At 41.9% G+C, this 20,660-nt stretch overlaps 1 protein-coding gene across 6 annotated transcripts in view; it reads left to right on the plus strand.

The window, feature by feature from the left end:
* Nucleotides 1–8,194, plus strand: part of ELAVL4 (ELAV like RNA binding protein 4) — a 143,513-nt gene extending 135,319 nt beyond the window's left edge. For 5 of the 6 annotated variants that reach the window (XM_004774503.3, XM_004774509.3, XM_004774504.2 and 2 more), the window contains 3 exons: nt 186–411; nt 1,975–2,013; nt 5,189–8,194. In XM_004774503.3, coding sequence (XP_004774560.1) covers nt 186–411; nt 1,975–2,013; nt 5,189–5,558 — 635 coding nt within the window. In that variant the 3' untranslated portion in view covers nt 5,559–8,194. The remainder of the gene's footprint in view (nt 1–185; nt 412–1,974; nt 2,014–5,188) is intronic. The other variant, XM_045064496.1, reaches the window with a different exon arrangement.
* Nucleotides 8,195–20,660: the final 12,466 nt, after the last annotated feature.

Here is a 20,660-nt window from a genome sequence, read left to right on the forward strand (position 1 = left end):
ATGGCAGAAACACAGGCAGATGGGTTTTGATGGATGAGAGAGATACAGGGAGCCAGGCTCAGCCCTGGCTCCCTCAGTGGGCTGACTCCCCACAGAATCTCTCTGGGGCCCAGCCCATCTCTTCCCAGGGGTGTTTACCAGTTTGGTTTGTTCACTCTTTACGAAGGCCCTTTCTCTTTCCTCAGGAGTGTCCAGAGGGGTGGGATTCATCCGATTTGATAAGAGAATCGAGGCAGAAGAAGCCATCAAAGGGCTGAATGGCCAGAAGCCCAGCGGTGCTACGGAACCGATTACTGTGAAGTTTGCCAACAACCCCAGCCAGAAGTCCAGCCAGGCCCTGCTGTCCCAGCTCTACCAGTCCCCCAACCGGCGCTACCCTGGCCCGCTTCACCACCAAGCCCAGAGGTTCAGGTAGGCACACCCACGGGGAAAGGACCCTGCTACAGGAGTACAGAGCTGGGCGAGGGCCAGGAAAACCCACAACCCTGAAAGATGGGGCAAGAGTAAGAACCTCGGCCCGCAGGTTCACACACCCCACTGGGCCTCAGTTTCCACTGCTGTAACATGAAATGGTTGGACCAGATGCTCTTCCAAACCCCCTTTCAACTTACCAATGTGAGTGTGGTTAACCTCCATCAATCCAGATAAAAGAAAAATTCCTATATTTAACCAAACCAGAAGGTTCTGTTCATCCCCAATAGTAGGCACATTCAACAGCTTAGACTTAAGGCTGAGGGAGTGGCTTTTACCAAAGTCAAAGGCATGTGTAGCCCAGGAGGCAGATCCTTGCCAGGGAAGTGGTCTGGCCTGTCCTCCTTTCTTCTGCATAGGTACTCTCTTTTGTGTTGACTTCACTCTGACCAGATTCTGGGAAATAAGAAGGAAGATTTTCCTAAGCCTTATTAGTGTTTCCCTCAGGCACCCAACCCTCTCAGTACAATGGGCACTTCCCTTCTCCTGGGACATTTCTGAAAGGCAGGTTTCACTCTGTGAGGGCAGTCCAAAGCTGATTGCCTTTATTGTAGGAGAGATAAGAACATTCTTGACCTACCCATAAGAATTCTAAATAATTCTTTTATTCCATCCATGTGCCCTTTAATGAAAGGGGTTTTTTTTTCTTCTTTTCAAACATCACATGGAAAGATAGTAGGCTCTCCATCTGGCCATGAAGAGGAGGAAAATCAGCCTCAGTAGTGTCCTCCCATATCCTGGGAATTTGAACGGGTTAATGATTTCATGAAGAGTCCAAGTCATCTAATTTTTATTTTGTGTGAGCGCACATGCAGGATTTATGTAAAAAGCCTTTCCAGCAGGCTTCTAATGGTGGAAACTATGGTTACTACTGCCCCATGGTGTGAATAGCTTGTCCCCAAGTAAAATACTGAACATGAGGGAGATTATAACATAATGGCAGTTTACGAGGCGGAGCTTTCAGGTTGTAAATAATAAGCTAATTGTAAAAAAAAAAATCTTAACCCCCAAACTCCTCCTTCCCCAAAAAATGTGTGTGGTAAGATTTAGTTAATGTAGCTAGACTAAGAGAAAAGATCCATTCTGATATGCATTGTACATGCACGTGTGTTCCTTTCATTCTCAAGTTTAATTGCACTAAAAGGTGAATTGTAATAAAAGGTGAACAACTTAAGAAGCTGCCCCCTTTTAACAACTTCACACACAATATAAAATGAAATCCACACACATGTTCTCAGAGGAGGGGGGAGTGGAATTAATTCAGACCTTGAAAGAAAGGGAGCTTCATTAGACACTTGCTTTAAACTCTAGCATTGACCTGAACATGAATTACTCATGGTTGGAGGCAGAAAAGGGGGAAACTACCAGTGGATAGACTCCTAAGCATTGGGGAAAGTTGTTGAGCTTTTCTTCTTTGAAAATGGAGCATTCTTATTAATAGTTCCATTGAGCAATCTTACCATCTGTGAGGCATTAACCCAGAGACCCTCCTTCTCTTTGCAGGCTGGACAATTTGCTTAATATGGCCTATGGCGTAAAGAGGTAATTAAAACTCCACAGATTGCCAGATGTCCGTGTTGGCACAGACTGGGGCTAGAAATTTTTTTTTTTAATTCACTAACTTTACTTTTTTTTTTTTTTTAATTCTTCCTTTTTCCTCCACCAGCATGTCAAATTCTTAATTTTAATTTCAGACCTCAGTTGGTTTTGTTTCTTTTAGGGCACACAAAGTGTGTTTGTGTGTTTCACTTTTTCTTTTATTTACAGGTGGGCTTCTCCTATGGTTCAGGTGCCACAGCTACCAAGCCCTTGATAATCTGGTTCCCTGGACAGCTCCCCTTAAGGGAGAAGGCTCCTACTCTTTGCCAGCTGATTTTGCAAACTTGCAGAGCAACTGTTTTGCATTAGCAATGCCAAGATTCAGTTAAGAGGGCAGATTCCAGCAAATCAAAATTAGAACATTTTGCTAATCGTGGTTAACAATCTTATGATTATCAGTGGATAAATTAGATTTTGGACTGGCCACAGCATGAGTAAACGTGTGGATGACCTGCTGACCTCACCCCCACCTCCGTGTGCATTTCAGGGCACAGCCTGAGAACGAAGTGTATCTGTGTGCACCTCAACCAGGGGTTTCTTTTGTTACAGGTTTTAGCAGTTATTATAAATCCTCCCTTGGTTATACACGTATTGTGTTTTACACTTGTGGTTTCTTTCATGGAAAGCCTTTCTGGGGGATTGGGGGATCAGAGAATCAAGGTTTGTGGGGCTCTCTGAATGCAGTCACAAGAGTGATCCAGACCTAGTGTGAAAGCTGAGTCTTGGGAAGTTGAGTGTGTTCTGTCACTGTGTCCATGAGATTCCCATATGTGCTTTTGATAAGCTCCACTGAGCTGCTAGGGACACAGCATCTTCATCATCCTGCTCAGTAGAGCTGCACGCTTTAATTCCACTTCCCACAGTCAGGCAAAGAGATGTGGTTTTTAATAGTCCCAGTCACACTCCCCGTACGAGGCAGTGCTCTCAGCACTTGCCACGCATGGTAAGTACCCCAAGTCTGGAAACCCACACACAGTGGCAGAAGTTGCTGTCCTGCTGGCTTTGCTAGCCGAGCGCCAGCCTCCCCAGTCTCCAGCCTGGCACCAGTGAGGATAATTGGGAGTTACTTCCATGTGTTGGGCATACTGCTTGCCTCTTCCCACTCCCGCTCTTCCATTTTTCCCACCTCTGGCCTCTGGTCCCGTCTACCTTCAGGGAGGCAGCTCCACGTGTGGAGTGATGCTTACATGCGCTGAGGCCACGGAAGGCACAGGTGCAGCCTCAGAGCAAACATCACTAGTTGATAAGAGCATTTTCTTTTCCTATTAGACCCAGATTTGGGTCCAGACTCCTTCCTACCAAAGCCCTCCAGTCTCAACTAGAGTTGAGACTCTGTTTGAAACCTCTTTGCTGGCTCCTGACTTTGGCCTTCAGATAAATACCTCGCTGTTCTCTACCTTTAAATGAAAGGAATGAGTTCACTCAGTTGGAGGAGAGAAGGTTGAGAAGACAGTCTTGAGAAATAATGCAAATCATAGACATGGATTTGCCCTCCTAAGAATCCTTACCACCATGTGTTTTGGTTCTATTATTTGTTTTTAAGCAAGAGAGAAATTTGACTTAGTGAATAATGCCAAAATTAGTACCTATTGAGTTGTTATGGTTAGCATATCTTTACCCGCCCTTTGATTATCTAAATTCTAGTTAGATGCAGAACTGTTCTTTCCTAGGACTTTCAAATCTCCAAGAATAGTTGCTGATTTTTAAAATGTCCTAAGGACTCCTGGTCGGGTCAGTCAGTGAAGCGTCTGACTCTTGATTTTGGCCCAGGTCATAACCTCAGGGTTGTGAAATTGAGCCCTGCATTGGGCTACACTCTGGGCGTGGAGCCTGCTTGGGATTCTCTGTCTCCCTCCCCACCTCTGAAACCAAAAACCAAACCAAAATGACAACCAAAAGTCCTAGGTAACACTTTATCCCATCCTCTCTCCAGTTTTTGCTTCCTCTCCTCCTCCCTTTTTTGAGAAATAAAAACCGAAGCCCAACCACGTGAAAACCAAGATGGGATAGAGCCCAAATGCCTGTATATATTTGGTATAAAACAAAATGCTAACAAATATTTTTCTGCTATCGGCACTGGTAACCTAACCCAATGCATCCATTATGAATCACACGTAGATATATTTTATCAGACCGTGAATAGACTCTGAAGAGTTGTTTTTTTTTTTTCAAGATAACAGGAAAACTGAGATTTCAAAGCCAAATACAAAAGTAGTTGTAATAGGGTAAATAACAGTTTTCAGCTTTTCTAATTTAAGACAAATAAATGCACAAATGACTTGAAATCTCACTCCTGTGATGCTTAGAAATGAAGATAGTATATTTTATATATCACATTATATAATTATATATATTATTATAAGCTTTATAATGATGCTTAGAAATTCCAGATAATATAGCATCAAGGAGTGATATGTCTTTAGTATTCTTGCTTGGGGATTTTTGGGAGAACTCCTTTGAATAAATGCTAAATGAAACATGAGGCATCCATCTGATTAATAACAAGGTATGTCTGTTCATTCTCATGTGTTTCTCTCCTCAAAATATCAAGAGATTTTGGCAACAATAAGTCAGGGGACTGCAAAGATGGTAGACTTGAGCACTCCTAGGGCCATCCCCTAATCTGCCTTCAAGAATAAATAAAATCTCCCAAGCACTGATACCCACCAATGTTATTCACTTATACAGTCAATGAGTATTTATTGAGTATTTTCTATGTGTCACTGCCTGTGATAGTCCCATACGTGCCTCACTGAATAAATAAGTAGAGCAACAGGATGAATAATATAGAGCCGCTCCTCCCAAGAGGTTACTGTCTGCTGTGGTGGGGTGGGAGGTTAAGGGTCAGGGTGGGATATCCTATGGTAGAAGTATCCTGTGGTAGAAGTGGGATAGAGCCTTGCTCTGGGATTTCCTTACAGTTATTAGGAATTGATCTAGCCTTTTTCTTGGCATATATGGGCCTTAGTCAGTTTAGCCATTCCATTCAGAAAAAATACCAGAGACATTAGTTTTTGCATTTTGGTTTTTAAACCCTGAAGACTCTCCTGCAAACACACTCACTCAGCCCTCTGCCCCCATGTCTGTGTCTGTGCATCTGTGTGTTATCCGTGGTCAGACTGATGTCTGGACCAGTCCCCCCTTCTGCCTGTCCCCCCAGGTTCTCCCCAATCACCATTGACGGGATGACAAGCCTTGTGGGAATGAACATCCCTGGTCACACGGGAACAGGCTGGTGCATCTTTGTCTACAACCTGTCCCCTGATTCCGACGAGAGTGTCCTCTGGCAGCTCTTTGGTCCCTTCGGCGCAGTGAACAACGTCAAGGTCATCCGCGACTTCAACACCAACAAGTGCAAGGGATTCGGCTTTGTCACCATGACCAACTATGATGAGGCAGCCATGGCCATTGCCAGCCTCAACGGGTACCGCCTAGGAGACCGAGTGTTGCAAGTTTCCTTTAAAACCAACAAAGCCCACAAGTCCTGAATTTCCCATCCTTACTTATTAAAATATATATATAAATATATACGAACAAAACACACGTGCGCACACACACACATACACACGCACACACACACACAAAAGAGAGAGAAACAAACTTTTTGAGGCTTATATTCAACCATGGACTTTATAAGCCAGTGTTGCCTAAGTATTAAAACATTGGATTATCCTGAGGTGTACCAGGAAAGGATTTTATAATGCTTAGAAAAAAAGAAAAAAAATACAAAAAAAAATACCTTTGATGCATTGAATGTTCTTTCATAGCTGTCGTTGTTGAATATAATATACATAGATAGCGATGTGCAGGGATTTTAACCCAGCCAGCTAACTTTACTACCTTCCTTGAAGGTGGGTCTTTTTAAGATGACCATTCGCTCATTTGAAGAAGAAAAACAAAAAACAAAAAAAAAAATAATAATAATAAAAATAAAACAATTTTTACAAAGTAATGGGATTCAAAGAAAGAAAAAAAAGATTTTTCTTTTTTGTCAAAAAAGTTGATCCAATCCGATTGGTAAAAACCCCCCACACAAATTAAAGAGGAATAATAAAAATTGCAAAAATGAAAAAAAAAAACTTTTGCAAATTTTTTTATTTTTCCTTTTTTCTTTTATATCATGTGAACTAAAAACAGTCTTCTGTTAGGGGATGGGGGTCAAGGGGGATACCTGATGACATTAACAATTTAATAACATTAACATTGTTGCCAAAGAGGTGGTCTCTTTGCTGAAAATGGGTTTCAAGAAAAATCTATTTTTATAAAATATAAAGAATTTTTACAAGAGAATCTGGATTTGAGAAAAAAATATTTTGACTGGCTAATTTAGGGGAAATTGACAACTTTGTCGCGTTCATACTGCACTGGTAACTTTTTAGAGATCAAGATGTGTGTTTTAAACTGGATTCGTAGACTGTTTTTTGAAGGATGGGCTATAAACAGATGATCTTCATATCTTTTCATAGCATGTAATAATAATAAAAAAATTATTAATTACTAGGGGAAAGGAGTGTTCGTTCTACCCAGGGTACCACAGTTCCCCACAGTCAAAACCCAAAAGCAAGGAGATGAGTTGAAAGACAGTTTTTCTTTAAGTCATCAGTATGGGATGTCAGCAGAACAAAAATTAAAAAGATTAATTTTCCTTTTGATCTAAAACTTCCTTAGTTTGAGCAGTAGGTGCTACGAAATTATTTACATATCTTAGTATCATAGTTAAATGTAATGTGTTTAGGAGAGGAAAACAAAAGATACATTTGCTTTAAATTCATTAAGGAATTTTCAAATTCACTTTGTAGCCCATGCTGATAGAACTGGGCTGTGTTGGTACATTTGAAACACTGTTTATGTTGCTTGAAACACTTATTTATTTAATCGCCGATGTGATGATGCCTATGGCCGAGATCAAATATAGCTAGATTGGCTAGACTACTTATTTGTTTACTTAAACTATGGGAAGAAGCATATTATTGTGTCATTCTGTTGTGTGTGTATGTGTATATACAATATAAATATATATATATAAAGTTATTTTTTCTTTGGGTTAATTTATTATAAGTTGTAACACTTGGCTAGTTTTGTTTGTATATGTCTTAAAATGTTTTCTTATGATATTTAAGTGACAGTTAAAGAAGTATCAAGGTAACTTGTGTAGAACTATTGTTTGATATATTGTCATGTTTGTTGTGAATATTTTTTCTTACTGCACAGTAGAAAAATAAAAACAACTGGGTCTTTATTTTAATGTAATTCAGATTGGGGAAAACAAAACAGAGCTAAGGGAACAAAATGACTGAGGGAGCATTCTCCCGCGTCCAGTGCACTGATCATTTTAGTATGTTTGTGCTTTGTACGGTTATATATTTAAAACAAAAACAAAACAAAAAAATACAAGGGTTCATGCTCTTCCCTGGGTAATAGAAACAGTTACTCGCTATGCATAATCTAGTTGATAGTTAAATTTGCTATTGCTTTTCTTGTCTTGTTATATAAAATCTTTTCAATACAAGTTTAGTCTTAATGGTAATAAAACGTTATGGTTATTTATAACTTGTGCTTATTTTGTGCGTTTTTTCCCATGCTGAACCCACTAAGTGCATGTAGACAGAACTGTTGTTTTCACACTGAAGAGGCAAACTTTGTAGTAGTAGTCGTAGTGGTAGACAGGTAACGAAAACCAAGGCTGCATCATAGACTCCTCCTTTAAATTTTTTTTCTGTTTTTTTTTCCTCTTTTCGGTTTTGAAAAAATAAAAATAAACCACCAGATTTCAGTTCAGAGAACACTCGTTCAACATTCAGGGAAAACTTTTTACATCACCTGCTATGAATGAACGCAGTTTGCTGGCAAAGTTTTGATGCATTTGCTAAGCATTAGTGGGAAAGGCATGCCAAAATCTCTTCTCTATAATGTGTTCACTCTTGGGGGAAAAAAAAAGGAAAAAAAATCTTAGGACCAGGCAGTTGTATACTTTAGTTATAATGAATGACTTCATGTTAATCTTGCTAGTTTAGATGATTTCTGAGGGAAAGTATTGTAAATGTTTTTTTTTTCATAATCTTGTTGTGTTTGAATTATTTGTACTTTATCTGTCCAGACAATAAATGAAAGTGTGTAGAATGGATTTGAGCTTCCCAGATTTTTAAATGTGTTCATTCAAACTTTTTTTTTGTAGCATCTTCAGATTTCCCCAATAATTTTATCATTAAACAAATGCAAAAAAAAAAAAAGATAGTGTAAAATTGTGTTTTGCAACTTAGACCATTCTCTCAAAGTCAATTCAGTATTCAAAAGTCATTGCCCTAGTCCCATACAACAAAAAGTTGAGCTTCAGCCACCAGTATCTACATCATCTGGGAGCTTGTTAAAATGCAGAATCTCAGGCTAAATGCAAATCTATATTTAACCAGATCCCCAGGTGAATCACTGGTACTTTAAAGTGAGGAACACACTACCCTGATTGATAACAAGCTGGCACATTTGACATTATGTTTGGCCTTAGGATACATTAGTGTCTGCTATTCATTTATGAACGTATCTGTGACTTATTCCGAAGAAAGGAAGTCACTATTTGCAAAGCATCTATTGCCAGGCTGTGTGGTGTCCTCTACATTCTCTCACTTTCTTCTCCAGCAATCTGGGAGAAGTGGATGGCACTATCCTCATTTCACAGATGGCAAGACTGAGGCACAATGAGATTAAGTAACTTGAAACAGATAGCAAGTTTCCAGCTGGGATTTGAATCCCAGTCTGATTCTACTGCCCAGCACCTCAGCCTTGAGAGTGGAGAGTTTGAGCAGTATTAAGGAACAGACCATTTGCCTTGGAAATGACAGCTAAACAGAAAGGTCACCTTTTTATTTTAGCATTCATTCTTGCATAGAAGTTAGCAAATATTTGACTTTCTTACCTTTGAATAGGAACCCTAAGTAAAGGACTTATGCAGTGTATTAAAAAACACGGATTTTAAGCTCAACTGAGAGGGGCAACAAAATGCCTAAGGTATCATGAAGTCATATTAAAATATGCCCTGAACTTTACAGATGAGCTATTTAGTGATTTCCTGATACAATCACTCATTGATGATCTACTGTCTGTCTTTCGTTTCCATTTTCTCACTAATTGAAAATTCATATTACCCCATAAACCATCACCATCCATAAACTGACACTTGCAGAAGAAATGCTCCCACTGAGCCAGATGAAGGAATGGTCAGATTCTCTCCCATTTCTCATTAGCCCCCTTTTTTATTCTTATATTAAATTACCTCAATGGTTGGGATAATTAAATTCAGGGCAAAGAATGGAATTTAATTAACCAAGCTAAATATTAAAACTAAGTCAGCCTGAACTTCACATAGTTGAACTTAAAGGTTCTTATTTTAGTTTTATTTGAAGACAAGCCCCTATGTTCCTTTTCTGGGGGGAGGAAAAAAAAATAAAGGATAAACTTATAGCTGCCTCCAGGACTAACAGAGCTTCACCAACGAGTATATAAGGGTCTAAAAATATTACCGCTCAACCTACAAGAGTTATCACTAATGATCACCACCCCTGATCCTTAAAGGTGGTGTTTCAGTGCAGTTTAAACAAATGGATACATTATTTTCTGGACTATTAGAAGCTGGTGGAATCTTACCAGTTCATAGAGTCATTCCTCAGCTTCCAACAGATATAGCCTGAAAGTTTCGTAAATGGCTGTAGGTGTTTAAATAAATCTGTAGAATATTCCTAACAGTCCATTCTACATACACTCTCTCGGTAACACTTCCCAACATCAGCATAACATGTCTGCCTAATATCCAATAAAAAATTCATCTTGCTGTGAGTATAAGCCTGTTACCTTAAATCTCCAGGCAAAACAGTATATAGTTTCTGTAGGTGTTTGTGGAAAAGTTTTAACAAATCACAAGAATACAGAGATTATTATATTTCTTTAAGGTATAGGTACATTGTGTTTTGCTTGGATGAAAAACTGCATGCCAGGGAAGGCTGAAGGCATTTACTTAGTGTTATTTCTGTCAAACTGATAGGAAGAAAAGAATACAAAAAAAGTGCTTGTGTCTGTAACCATCCCACATCATCACCACCAGCATCAAAAGGACCTGCATCTGACAGAGAAGATCAAAGAGTGACCAAATGTTAGTTGCAGCCAAGAAAATTGTATCAACTTGGCTCCTGTTTAAATTTCTTTCATCAAGATCAGTCATTATTTGTTCATTTATAAATAAAACATTCAAATCCCAGAGAACAACATTTAAGAGAACATTTGAAACTCACAAAGTCTCATGGGGCCCCTAGGCAGTCAGTATTTGTGTCTAGCTACTTTAACCTTGTCAAAATTTGGCACTTAATCGCCCTGGAAACTGTTCTTCAAACTGTTTTGCCCTTACCTTCTGTAGGCTCTGTGTGTTCTGTTCTTTAACAGACATACACATGCAAACATATAGAGGTGAGCATTTGTACCACTGAATAGGAAATGGGGTGTTTTACTTTCACTTGCATATTCAAAAATCATACCTGTGTTTTCTAAATGGAAGAGTCATTAAAATCTTAATTTGAGGCCATCCTGCCTGGATCCATTCCACAGCCTTAAGAAGAGCTCATGGAACACAGCTGTATAATATCCCTCCACCCTCCACTGCCTTTGTTCTCCTGGAGAATAATAAAAGGAAATTACATTTTATTTCCATGAGCTAAAATCAAGTTTTAATATTGTCCAAAAATGACTCGTACCATTCCTTTATCTTATTAGCTTTTTGGCATATTAAGTAATAAGATAATTTCTCATGGTACAGTATTTATGTAAGAATCATATTTCTCTCTGTGCAGATCACTTACAGAAGTGTCTGTTAACAGGAGAGAATGATGCATAATCGGCACTTAAGATTAAAATAGACCTGAGAACATAAAAGTGTTCCTTCAATTAAAGGAATAGCATTTCTTTGGTCTCATCTTTTTTGTTTCTGCGGCAGAATGAAAACTGGCTTAAAATCACCCAACCCCAGGTTAATTACAGGAAGGTTTCCCTATGCAAGTCCGGCTTAATCTGCTAGTGGTTCAAATGCAAAGTAGACTCACATGCCCCTCCAGAAAACCATGTAATTATTTTAAACAGTTTCCACCAAAGTCTTGAGGTTTAAGAGATTATTTCTAGAAAAAGCACTAGCATTTATTATCTATCCAATATGCCAGGCACTATATATTTAGCATCTGGTCCTTCTACCAACTCAGGAGTATCATTCTCCTTTTACATAGAGCAAAAAGAGACTCAGAGAAATTTGTTATCTTGTACAAGCAGGTAGGTGGTAAAAATAGAATTCAAACCCAGGTCTGCCTGACCCCAAAGCTCCCAGTTATACCACCCTGGCTATAAGCCAGTTCTATCATAATTAGAGCCAAAACAATTACCAAATTGTCCTTCCTTCAATTAAAGGTAGAGATGAGTCCTGTTATGTAAGGAACAAGGGAAACAACATTAATGCATTGTGCCTGGGGCTAATCCCCGAATCTTTCATGGAAAAACAGATCCAACAATGTTAGTTTACAAACAGACTGGCAAGGAACAACTAAAAATGAGAGTTTTTAAATACTGATGAGCTTTTTTTTTTTTAATTTTTTATTTTTTATAAACATATATTTTTATCCCCAGGGGTACAGGTCTGTGAATCACTAGGTTTACACACTTCACAGCACTCACCAAAGCACATACCCTCCCCAATGTCCATAATCCCACCCCCTTCTCCCAAACCCCCTCCCCCCAGCAACCCTCAGTTTGTTTTGTGAGATTAAGAGTCACTTATGGTTTGTCTGATGAGCATTTTTAAACAGGGTTTTAACAGGGTTTTTTTAAACCCTGTTTAAAAATGAAGATTTCATGAACAAGTCTATTTAAACCACAAAAAGTCAGTAAGGTAGAAAGGAGTTGAGGATAGGACCATAAGGTAAGAAACATTTACCAGCCAACTCAGCCGCCTGTGTAACTGGCCCTCCAAGTTTCCCTACAAGACGAAGGCATTGTATGAAGAGTATCACCATGATGAGACCTCCTATTACTATCTATATTGCCTCCAAATCCTTAGAACATTTCTAGGAGGCACATAGTATAATCCCTGCTTTACATCTGACAAAACAGGCTCAGAGACATTAAATATCTTACCCAAGGTGTTAACAGCATGTCACAAAATTGGAATTTACACCCATGTTGTCTGACTCCAATGCATTGTCTTTCCACTAAACCACACCAATGGCCTTTCGGTGTGATACTACCATTTGTTGCACACCCACAAACCTCTGAAGTGGCAGGCCCGGGGTGGGAAACCCAGCCTAAGCCTTGTCTGTATTAAAATCTGTACTCTGGACACCTGCCACAAGCCAGGCACTGAGTTCAGGGACATGGTGATAAATAAACATATTCAGCACTTTTTTTCTTCAGCCTGTTTAGTGCATGGCACTGTGCATGGATAATGATAGGAAACAAACAAGCAAAAGAAAGGAAATTTAGACTTTTGTAACAAAGACAAGGTACATGAAACAACTTTTTAGTCATGCCAGGTAGTTTCTGTGCTGGGAAGAGAATTACAGGAAATTTTGAAAATCTGTAGGGAGTGAAATAATATTTTGGTACCCAGAACAGAAGGAGAGCATGGCCTGTTAGAAGGACAACAAGTCTAGTGAAAGAAAGTTCTAGGTTTGGATCCCTAGGTAAATCATTTCATGTCTCTGAGATTTCTGGTCCAATAAGTATGAGTGATAAAACATGTCAAGTTCCTGGCCCTTGATGAAGAGTAGTTGACCCTTGAACAACATGGGTCCTGGGGCACCAACCACCATGGTCAAAAATCCATATATAATTTCTGACTTCCCATGAACTTAAGAACTAATAGCCTGTGTTAACCAGAAGTCTTAATGACAACACACAGTCAATTAACACATATTTTGTATGTTACATGTGTTATCTACTGTATTATTATAATAAAATGAACCAGAGAAAGGAAAATGTTAAGAAAATTATAAGGAAAAGAAAATATGGTGCTATAAAACAAACAAACCCATGTATAAGTGGACACTCACAGTTCAAACTTATGCTGTTCAAGGGTCAACAGGAGTAGGGAAAAAACTTTGCCAGAAAGATTCCCAAAGGTAAGGATCTTAGGCCAGACCCTTTGCCAGGGGAAGTGGGTTTGGCAGGTGCTGGTGGATATAAAGAACAAAGAAACCTCAAGGAAGGAGGCAGTAGTAGGATGCATGTGAGAAAAAGCACTTGGAAATCTCACTCAGTCTCGTGGAATTTGACCTTCTCTTAAAATACCACAGTAACTCCAACCACGTGCTATCAGCGGCTCTAAATGCCCGCCGGAAACCATAGACCCTGTTGGTGTCTCCTCTGGTGCCTGGCCATTCCAGTGACTCTTGCCATTTCAACTCCTCGCTATAAATCTTCCATGTTGTCCCTTTACCAACAGTCCAATTCTCCGTAAACAAACAGTTCCAATTCCAGAGAGAAGGACCGTGTTGGCCCTGGTTAGCTGGCATTCACAGGCTGCTGGCACCATTAATTCTCCTTCTTACGGACCAACCCAGTCCTAATAGCTAAGCCAGGGCTGACGTCATGGCTATGCACCATGGCCCACTGGCAAAGTTAGGTTGGGGGAGCTGCCCCAAGCAAGGGCTTGGGGCAAGGCAGGCAGCTTGAGCAGCTCAGGAGTACAGTGAGAAGTGGCTAGGCAAGATGGAGCTGAGGCAGGCCTTCCTGGGGTTGGTGAAGGGACAGAGACAGGTGCTTAGGAGCTCAGGTAGGCAACAGTGGGAGGATAGCAGAAGAAACTGCCACCCCCAAGCCCTACTTGTCTTTACTGTAGACGTAAGAACAACTCATAAGTTCTGTCTCAAGATGAGAAAGTGATCCAATTAGACCTTTTGTAAAGGGCAGCCTTCCCCCACTTGTCACAGGTGGCCTGTCATTGCCTGCTTAGTTAGCTATGGAAAGCCCTCGGAAGTCAGTTCCACATCCTCATTTGAATCCTTGGGAGAAAAAAGGACTTTGGGTTGCCCAACCCACCCCAAGTAATTAGCTCCTTATCCCATCCTACAAACGTTAGGATTCCTCTCCTTAAAATGCCCTCCCTCCCACACTCCACCACAGGCCCCATTTCACACAAACACATGCATCATCCACGTGGCTACTCCTGCTTGTTCAGCTCCTGATTCACCGCCTCCTGAGAACTTTCCTTGACCCTCAGGCTGGGTGAAGGATTCCTGGACAATCCCATATTCCTCTCCTTTGCCATCTCAGAACACACTTCATACTTCACACACCACATTTGTACTGCTGTGTGCATGCCTCCCTGGGGAGGGAGGAATCAGATGCAGTGCCTGCATTGGAAGGCTCAAATGCAAGCAGAGCACTGAAGAAGAGCAAAGCTAGAGGGTGTCTGGGGAGCACAGAGAAAAAGAGAGTCGAGTGTGACTTTGACACGGAAGGGTGAGATTGAGGTGTAATAAGAAAGACATCCTAGAGATGGTTAGGAATCAGCTTTACCTGGAAGGATGAATCAGACTCAGACAGATGGGTACTGGGGCAAGATCAGGAGCATCACACTGGGAACCATGAAAGTGACCCAGGTCCAGGAGTCAGAATCCTCAGCCCTTCCCCTGACTCACAGTGTGACATTGGCAAGTCACTGCACCTCACTGGGCCTCAGATTCCCAGAAGCTAAGAGAAGGTGTTGGACTAGATAGTCTCTGATGCTCTTGCTCCTGCTTTCTGCTAGATTTTCATTTTCCGTGGTGTTTTTCATTGATTGAGCAAATATTTATTGACTACCTGCACTATGGCACTGAGGATACAAAGAGAGGACAAGGGGATAAAAGAGATGTTTGTATATAGCTAGGGATGAATGCTGTTAAAGTCAAGTACAGGCCGCTTTGAAAGTAAAAAGGATAACTGCTCATCTGAGGACAAGGAGAGCTCTGTTTCTGGAGCATCTGAGCTGAGGTCTGAAGGAACCCAGTGACAGGGCTGGGCTGGGCTGTGTGGCCTTGCAAGTCATGGAAAGGACTTTGATCTTTACCTTAAGAATGGTGGGAAGGGCCCACATTCCAGCCAATGGATCATCTTTTCTCAGCCTCAGTTTACTTCTCTATAAAATAGCAATGATGAAGTACCCACTTTATGTGGTATTGAAAGAATCAAATGCATTAATATCTGTTAAGTGATTAAAACACAACCTGGCAAACAGTAAAAACAATACAAATGTATGCTATCATCCTCATCATCTCATCATTATTCATCTGACTAATTCTCACACATTCCTCAAAATTCAGCATGGAAGCCATCTCTTCTGGAGTTCCTTCCCTGACTTCCCAAATCAGATTATGTACCACTCCCCTGGGCCCCCAAAGTCCCTGTGCTTGCCTCCCTCAGCATGCAGAGTAATTTGCTATTGACATCTCTGCCTTCACCCCTTAACAATAAGCTCATTAAAGGCAAGGACTGTGCCCTATTTGCAGCACAAGATTGGGCACAAAAAGAATGTCAGTGAAGGTGTTCAACTGAAGTGGGCTGAATAAAGCCCCTCAACATATCCACGTCCTAATCTTTGGAACTTGAGATTACGTTACCTTATTACATGATAAACATGACTTTGAAAATGTGTGCAAAGGTTAAGTATCCTAAGATGGAGACATTATCCTGAATTATCTAGGTGAACCCAATATGATCACAAGGGCACCAAGAAGGAAGCAGGAGGATCAGTCAATTGTAGATGTGATGACAGAAGCAAAAGTTGGGCCCAGGAGCCAAGGAAGGTGGTTGCAAGTGGTTTCTACAAGCTGAAAAATGTAAGGACCTCCAGAATTCTAAAAGACTATATTGGTGTTGCTTTAACCCACTCAGTTTGTAGTAATTTCTTACAACAGCACTAGGAAATTAATGTACAGCCAAGCACAAAGCAGGGACTAGAGAAAGAATACTTGTGGGAGAAGCCAATGCCCGGTCCAGGCAGATCCTGACCCCCTTGCATCAGTGAGAGCACGAGTTCTGTATGGTGACCCCTCTGCCCACCCACTAAGTATACCCTCATCAAACAAGGCCACCTAGAAAAAAGATGCCACCACTGTTTTAATTTCATCCCTGGGATCTCATAGGCTGGTTGGGTAGAGAAATAGGGAGAAAAGTCAGCAGGTCCAAAGACATCAGTGGACTGTTTTTCCAGGCTCCAAAGGATTGAGGCTGGGGTATATAGTCCATGATCATCAAACATTAATTCTCTTCTTTCTTTCTAACAGTACCCTTATTTTATTAGACAACAAACTGCCTAGCTTTAACACGTCTTTTGGTCTTCCTTGCAGTTCAAGGTGGCCACATCATACAGCCCTGGCCAACGAGATGTAACAAGTCCTTGGTGAGGCTTCCAGGAAAGCTCTTTAAAAGGGAGCAAACTCAGCTGACATTCTGTTTTCTCTTCTCCATCCTCCTCCTCCATGTCTTCTTTCTTCCACCTTGGAATGCTGATGTGATGTCTGGAGCTACAGGTGCCGTATTGCAGCTCTGAAGGCAACATCCAAGGCATCTTCAATGGATGGCATATTAGAAACATATGAGGCACCTAGGTCCTCAGTGGCATCTCTAAGCTGCTATAGCTTTCCTGCGTTATCTTCCCTGTGCTTCTTATTACACAAGAAAAAATACATACCTTACTGCAGAGCTTCCTGACAAGTAAACACATTCTTATTGAGGTACTAATTCTATTTCCTCAACATTCTGAGCAGCCGGGTGAGGCCCCGGGCCATTAGAGCTCTCAAGCCATTTATCTCTGGCCCAAAACAGCCTGTCCCCCTACTCTGTTGGGACAAACAAATATTTTTCTATGTATGTCACTATGTGAAACAGGTTAGACACCTTTGTCTCACTGATTTAAATTTGACTATAACTCTGTCCAACGTGGGCGTTGCCTGTGCCTCTCGCATTGACAAGACCCTGTTGGTCTTCAGACCCACCCCAGATGTTCAATGCCCCTACAAAAGCTTGTATCCCCACTTCTAGGAGTTCTATCTCCACCTGCCTCCATAGTGTCCTTGCTTTATTTCTACCTATATCAGTCTGCCCCGCATTGAAGTGCTCCCCACCCAGCGGCACTGACCTGATTTTTACCTCTGATGCTCCTTGTGGCCTCAGTTCCTGCCACACCACTGACTGGAATATCTCAGTGTCTTTGCTCACCTCCAGATCTGCTGGACACATTTCTCTCTCACTTGCTCACTCTCACTCTCCTTCCTCATTAAGGATGCACCCTCCCTTTCTCTTATCTTACTTGGCTGGGAATGGTCCTATCACAGAATTGCTTAGACCCCTAGTGACTTAGTAAAATAGTACTTTGGATTTGCCAGGGGTGAGGGAGGTCAGAGTGGGCTAAGAAGGCCCACGACTAGTGCCTTTTGTCTTTGAGCCTGTTAGCTAGCCAGACCCCCTCCTCACTTTCAGTGATCAGTGATGTTTCCTCTTGAAACCCTGTTGTCCTTGTTGTAATCTGTCTACCAATGCCCCCATCCCCATGGCCTCGATGCCCATCAGATATACTTCTATATGTCTGAATCTCAAATATGAACCATTCAAGTTCTCACTCATGGAGTCTATGTAGCTAGACACTGGAAGGGCACAAAATGTATCTGAATTCCTGAGCCTCCTGCTAAGAATGAATGATTACATTCTCTAGGCCTCAGTTTCCCCATTTGTAAATGCAGCAGCAGGTCTATGTGATCTCAGCTTCACCAGGCTGACTCCCAAAGGAACCCCAGGAGAAGCCTGGAGGCCCCAAAATACATAGAACCAGTCTAGGAGCAAGAGGAGAGGGAGAAATGAGGGGGAGAGGAAGTTTTCATCAGGTGCTGAGCTTTCACTGCCAAAAAATTTCCCACAAACAAACCCACCCCAGCAAAGGAAGCTACTGTCGGCTGGCACACTGCAGAAAAGAAGGCGGGCACGAGGCCTCATTAATCCAGCAACTGTGGGATCAGTTGCAGATCCCCCCAGCCCACCCACTTCTCACCATCTGCTGCTGCTGCCGCCCAGCCGAAGACATGCAGCTCTGGTGGGAGTCCAGCCTGCAGCCAGCAGAGGGCCTGGACCCTAGGCTGTGGGGCAGCCGCAGCACAGGAACCGGCACATTCCCTCAGGGCCAGCTCAGGCCCCAAGTGTGTCTCCCAACCCCCGTCCCCACCCACCAAGCTATGCCACGACCTGGCAGGAAGTTCTGATCTGGAAGCAACTGAGGGAGAAGCCCCAGCGCCCTGAACAAATACCAAGCAAATAAAATGACTAAAGGACATTGACTGAGAACCAACTGTGCACCAGCCACGTACCTCTCCTGTACTCCCCCAAACCACACTGAATCTCTCCAAAACTAGTCCATCATAAGCTTTGATGATTTCAACATGAATACAGATGATCCCTCCGATATCCTGTTTCTCAGTTCCTCAGCCTTTGCTTCTCCTTCCACCTCATTACTCCCTTCCTGATCAGACCTCAGGCACCTTAATGTCAATGTCTACTTCCTCTCCCACTCCCTCTAGTCAACGGACTCAATCTCCTGGGATCCTCAACTGCCTTTTACTGTCCCTTTTCCCCTCCCCCACCTCACTGTCCTCCCTTTCCTTCCTATGCAGTGTAAACTCTATGATCGAACAACGAACCCCGCCTTGCAGGCATTCTCACTGTCCTCACCAGCCCTCATTCCCCTGTACTCATTAGCTCTCCATCTTCTCTTCACCTGCGCCTTCACAGCTGAGCAGATAAGAGGAAAGTACATATTAATGCTGATCAGGCTTCCTCTAAATTAGAAACCACCAGCCTCACACCACAAACTGCCTGAAGGAGCAGCCTTTCTCTAGTTCCTTTTCACTCCCTCTCTCCTAGATGGTGCTTTCCTGCTCTCTCCTCATTCCTTAAACTTCCAGTACCCCCTCCCCATCTTCATTCTCAAGCAAAGACTCTGCTTCCTAACCTACCTTTCTGGCCACCGCTCAGTTGTTTCCTCATCCCTTTGACCTCTGAATGTTTAAAGCTGTGTTCTTGGACCTTTTCTCTAACTACATTCACTCCTCAGATCACTCATCCGGGATCTTGGCTTTTAGTATGATTGATGTTCAGATGGCTCCCAAATGTATTTTCAGCCCAGATCTCTGCCCTGAACTTGGGAGCCATATACACCATTGTCAAGCTGACATCTCCACCTGACTGTCTAAAGTGCATCTCGTACTTAACCTAATTAAAAAAAAATAGCTTTTGACCTTCCCACCCACCGAACCTGCTCTCTTCTCCATTTTAGCAAATGGCAGCACTGTCCTACCAGTTACTCAAGCCAAACCCTTGCAGTGACCCTAACTCCATTTGCTTTTCTTCTGTCCTTTAGAAAGTTTCCCCATCGTCCTAAGATTGGTAAATGCTTTGGTCACTATTATAACTTCAGCTCCTGAAAGAATGACCCTTAGTAAGTGTTCAAAAAATATTTCTTAAATGAATGAATAATAAGTTAACTTAATTAAACATCTTGGGTACCTAGCTATTCATCCATATGCTCATTTAATAAATAATTAGAGTGTATAAAGGCTAGGAAGGAAGGTGCCCTGGAAGTAAACAACAGAAGGTATTTTGGGTAGTACTTTCGTAGAGGTCTTTTCCCGCAGACTTTGAAATGGGATCTGAAGGATGAGAAGGGGTCATTATAGAAGAAAAGCCAGGCAAAGAACATCAGTACAAAGGTCTGATGAGTTTAAGGGGATCTGGGAAATAAACAGATGGCCAGAGGGGCAGAAGAACAGGGGAGAAACAGAAATGCTACTGGGCTCTGGGCTGTGGGCTACTGAATGAGGCCAGACCGTATAAGGCTTTTTGCAGGCTTTTGCAGCCCCTAGTAAGGAATGTGGGTTTTATTCCAAGGCCACTGAGTTCACCAGTCTTGTCAACTTTCTAAATAAAAAATGTGGAGTAATGTTAAGACTTGAGGATTTGGCTCCTTGTTCTGCCAGGCTTAGGTATGTGACCTCTAGCAAGCATCTCTCCCTCTCTGAACTCCACATCTATAATCTAGAGATAACCCTTTCTGACCTGTTTACCTTGTACCATTGTCTTCAGATTCAAGTGAGATTAGCCAGGGACCTACAGAAGTGTCACTTCCAGAGCTCAGGGAACATTTAAACAGGATTGTTAAAGATATGGACTAAGCAAAAGGGAAAGCTAGGAATGGTTTGTATTTAAAGATGTTAAATATGGTTAAAATCAGCAAGGGCTATTTTGCTATGGCGTAAGTTAAAAGGTATTTCCTAGCAGGGCTTGAGGCTTCCCAACCAAGATGCCAGCCAAGTTGCTGACATTTGATAAGACAAGATGTTAAGTGACCTGCTGACCAAAAAGTGCCTGGACATGGGAACTCTGTCCTGTTGAGGCCCCCAAGCCAGGATCTGCTTTGCCTACTCCTGCCATGGCCATTAACTCTCCCCCTCCTTCTTCTGCCAAGGCTTGAGCATCTCATTTCTCTGCTCAGGGAGAGTTAATATAAACCGAACACAACTGTAGCCACTCCTGCCTTGAGG

The sequence above is a fragment of the Mustela putorius genome, unplaced genomic scaffold, assembly GCF_011764305.1.
Source record: "Mustela putorius furo isolate JIRA1106 unplaced genomic scaffold, ASM1176430v1.1 tig00003853_pilon_pilon_pilon, whole genome shotgun sequence".
Classification (NCBI taxonomy): Eukaryota; Metazoa; Chordata; class Mammalia; order Carnivora; family Mustelidae; genus Mustela; species Mustela putorius.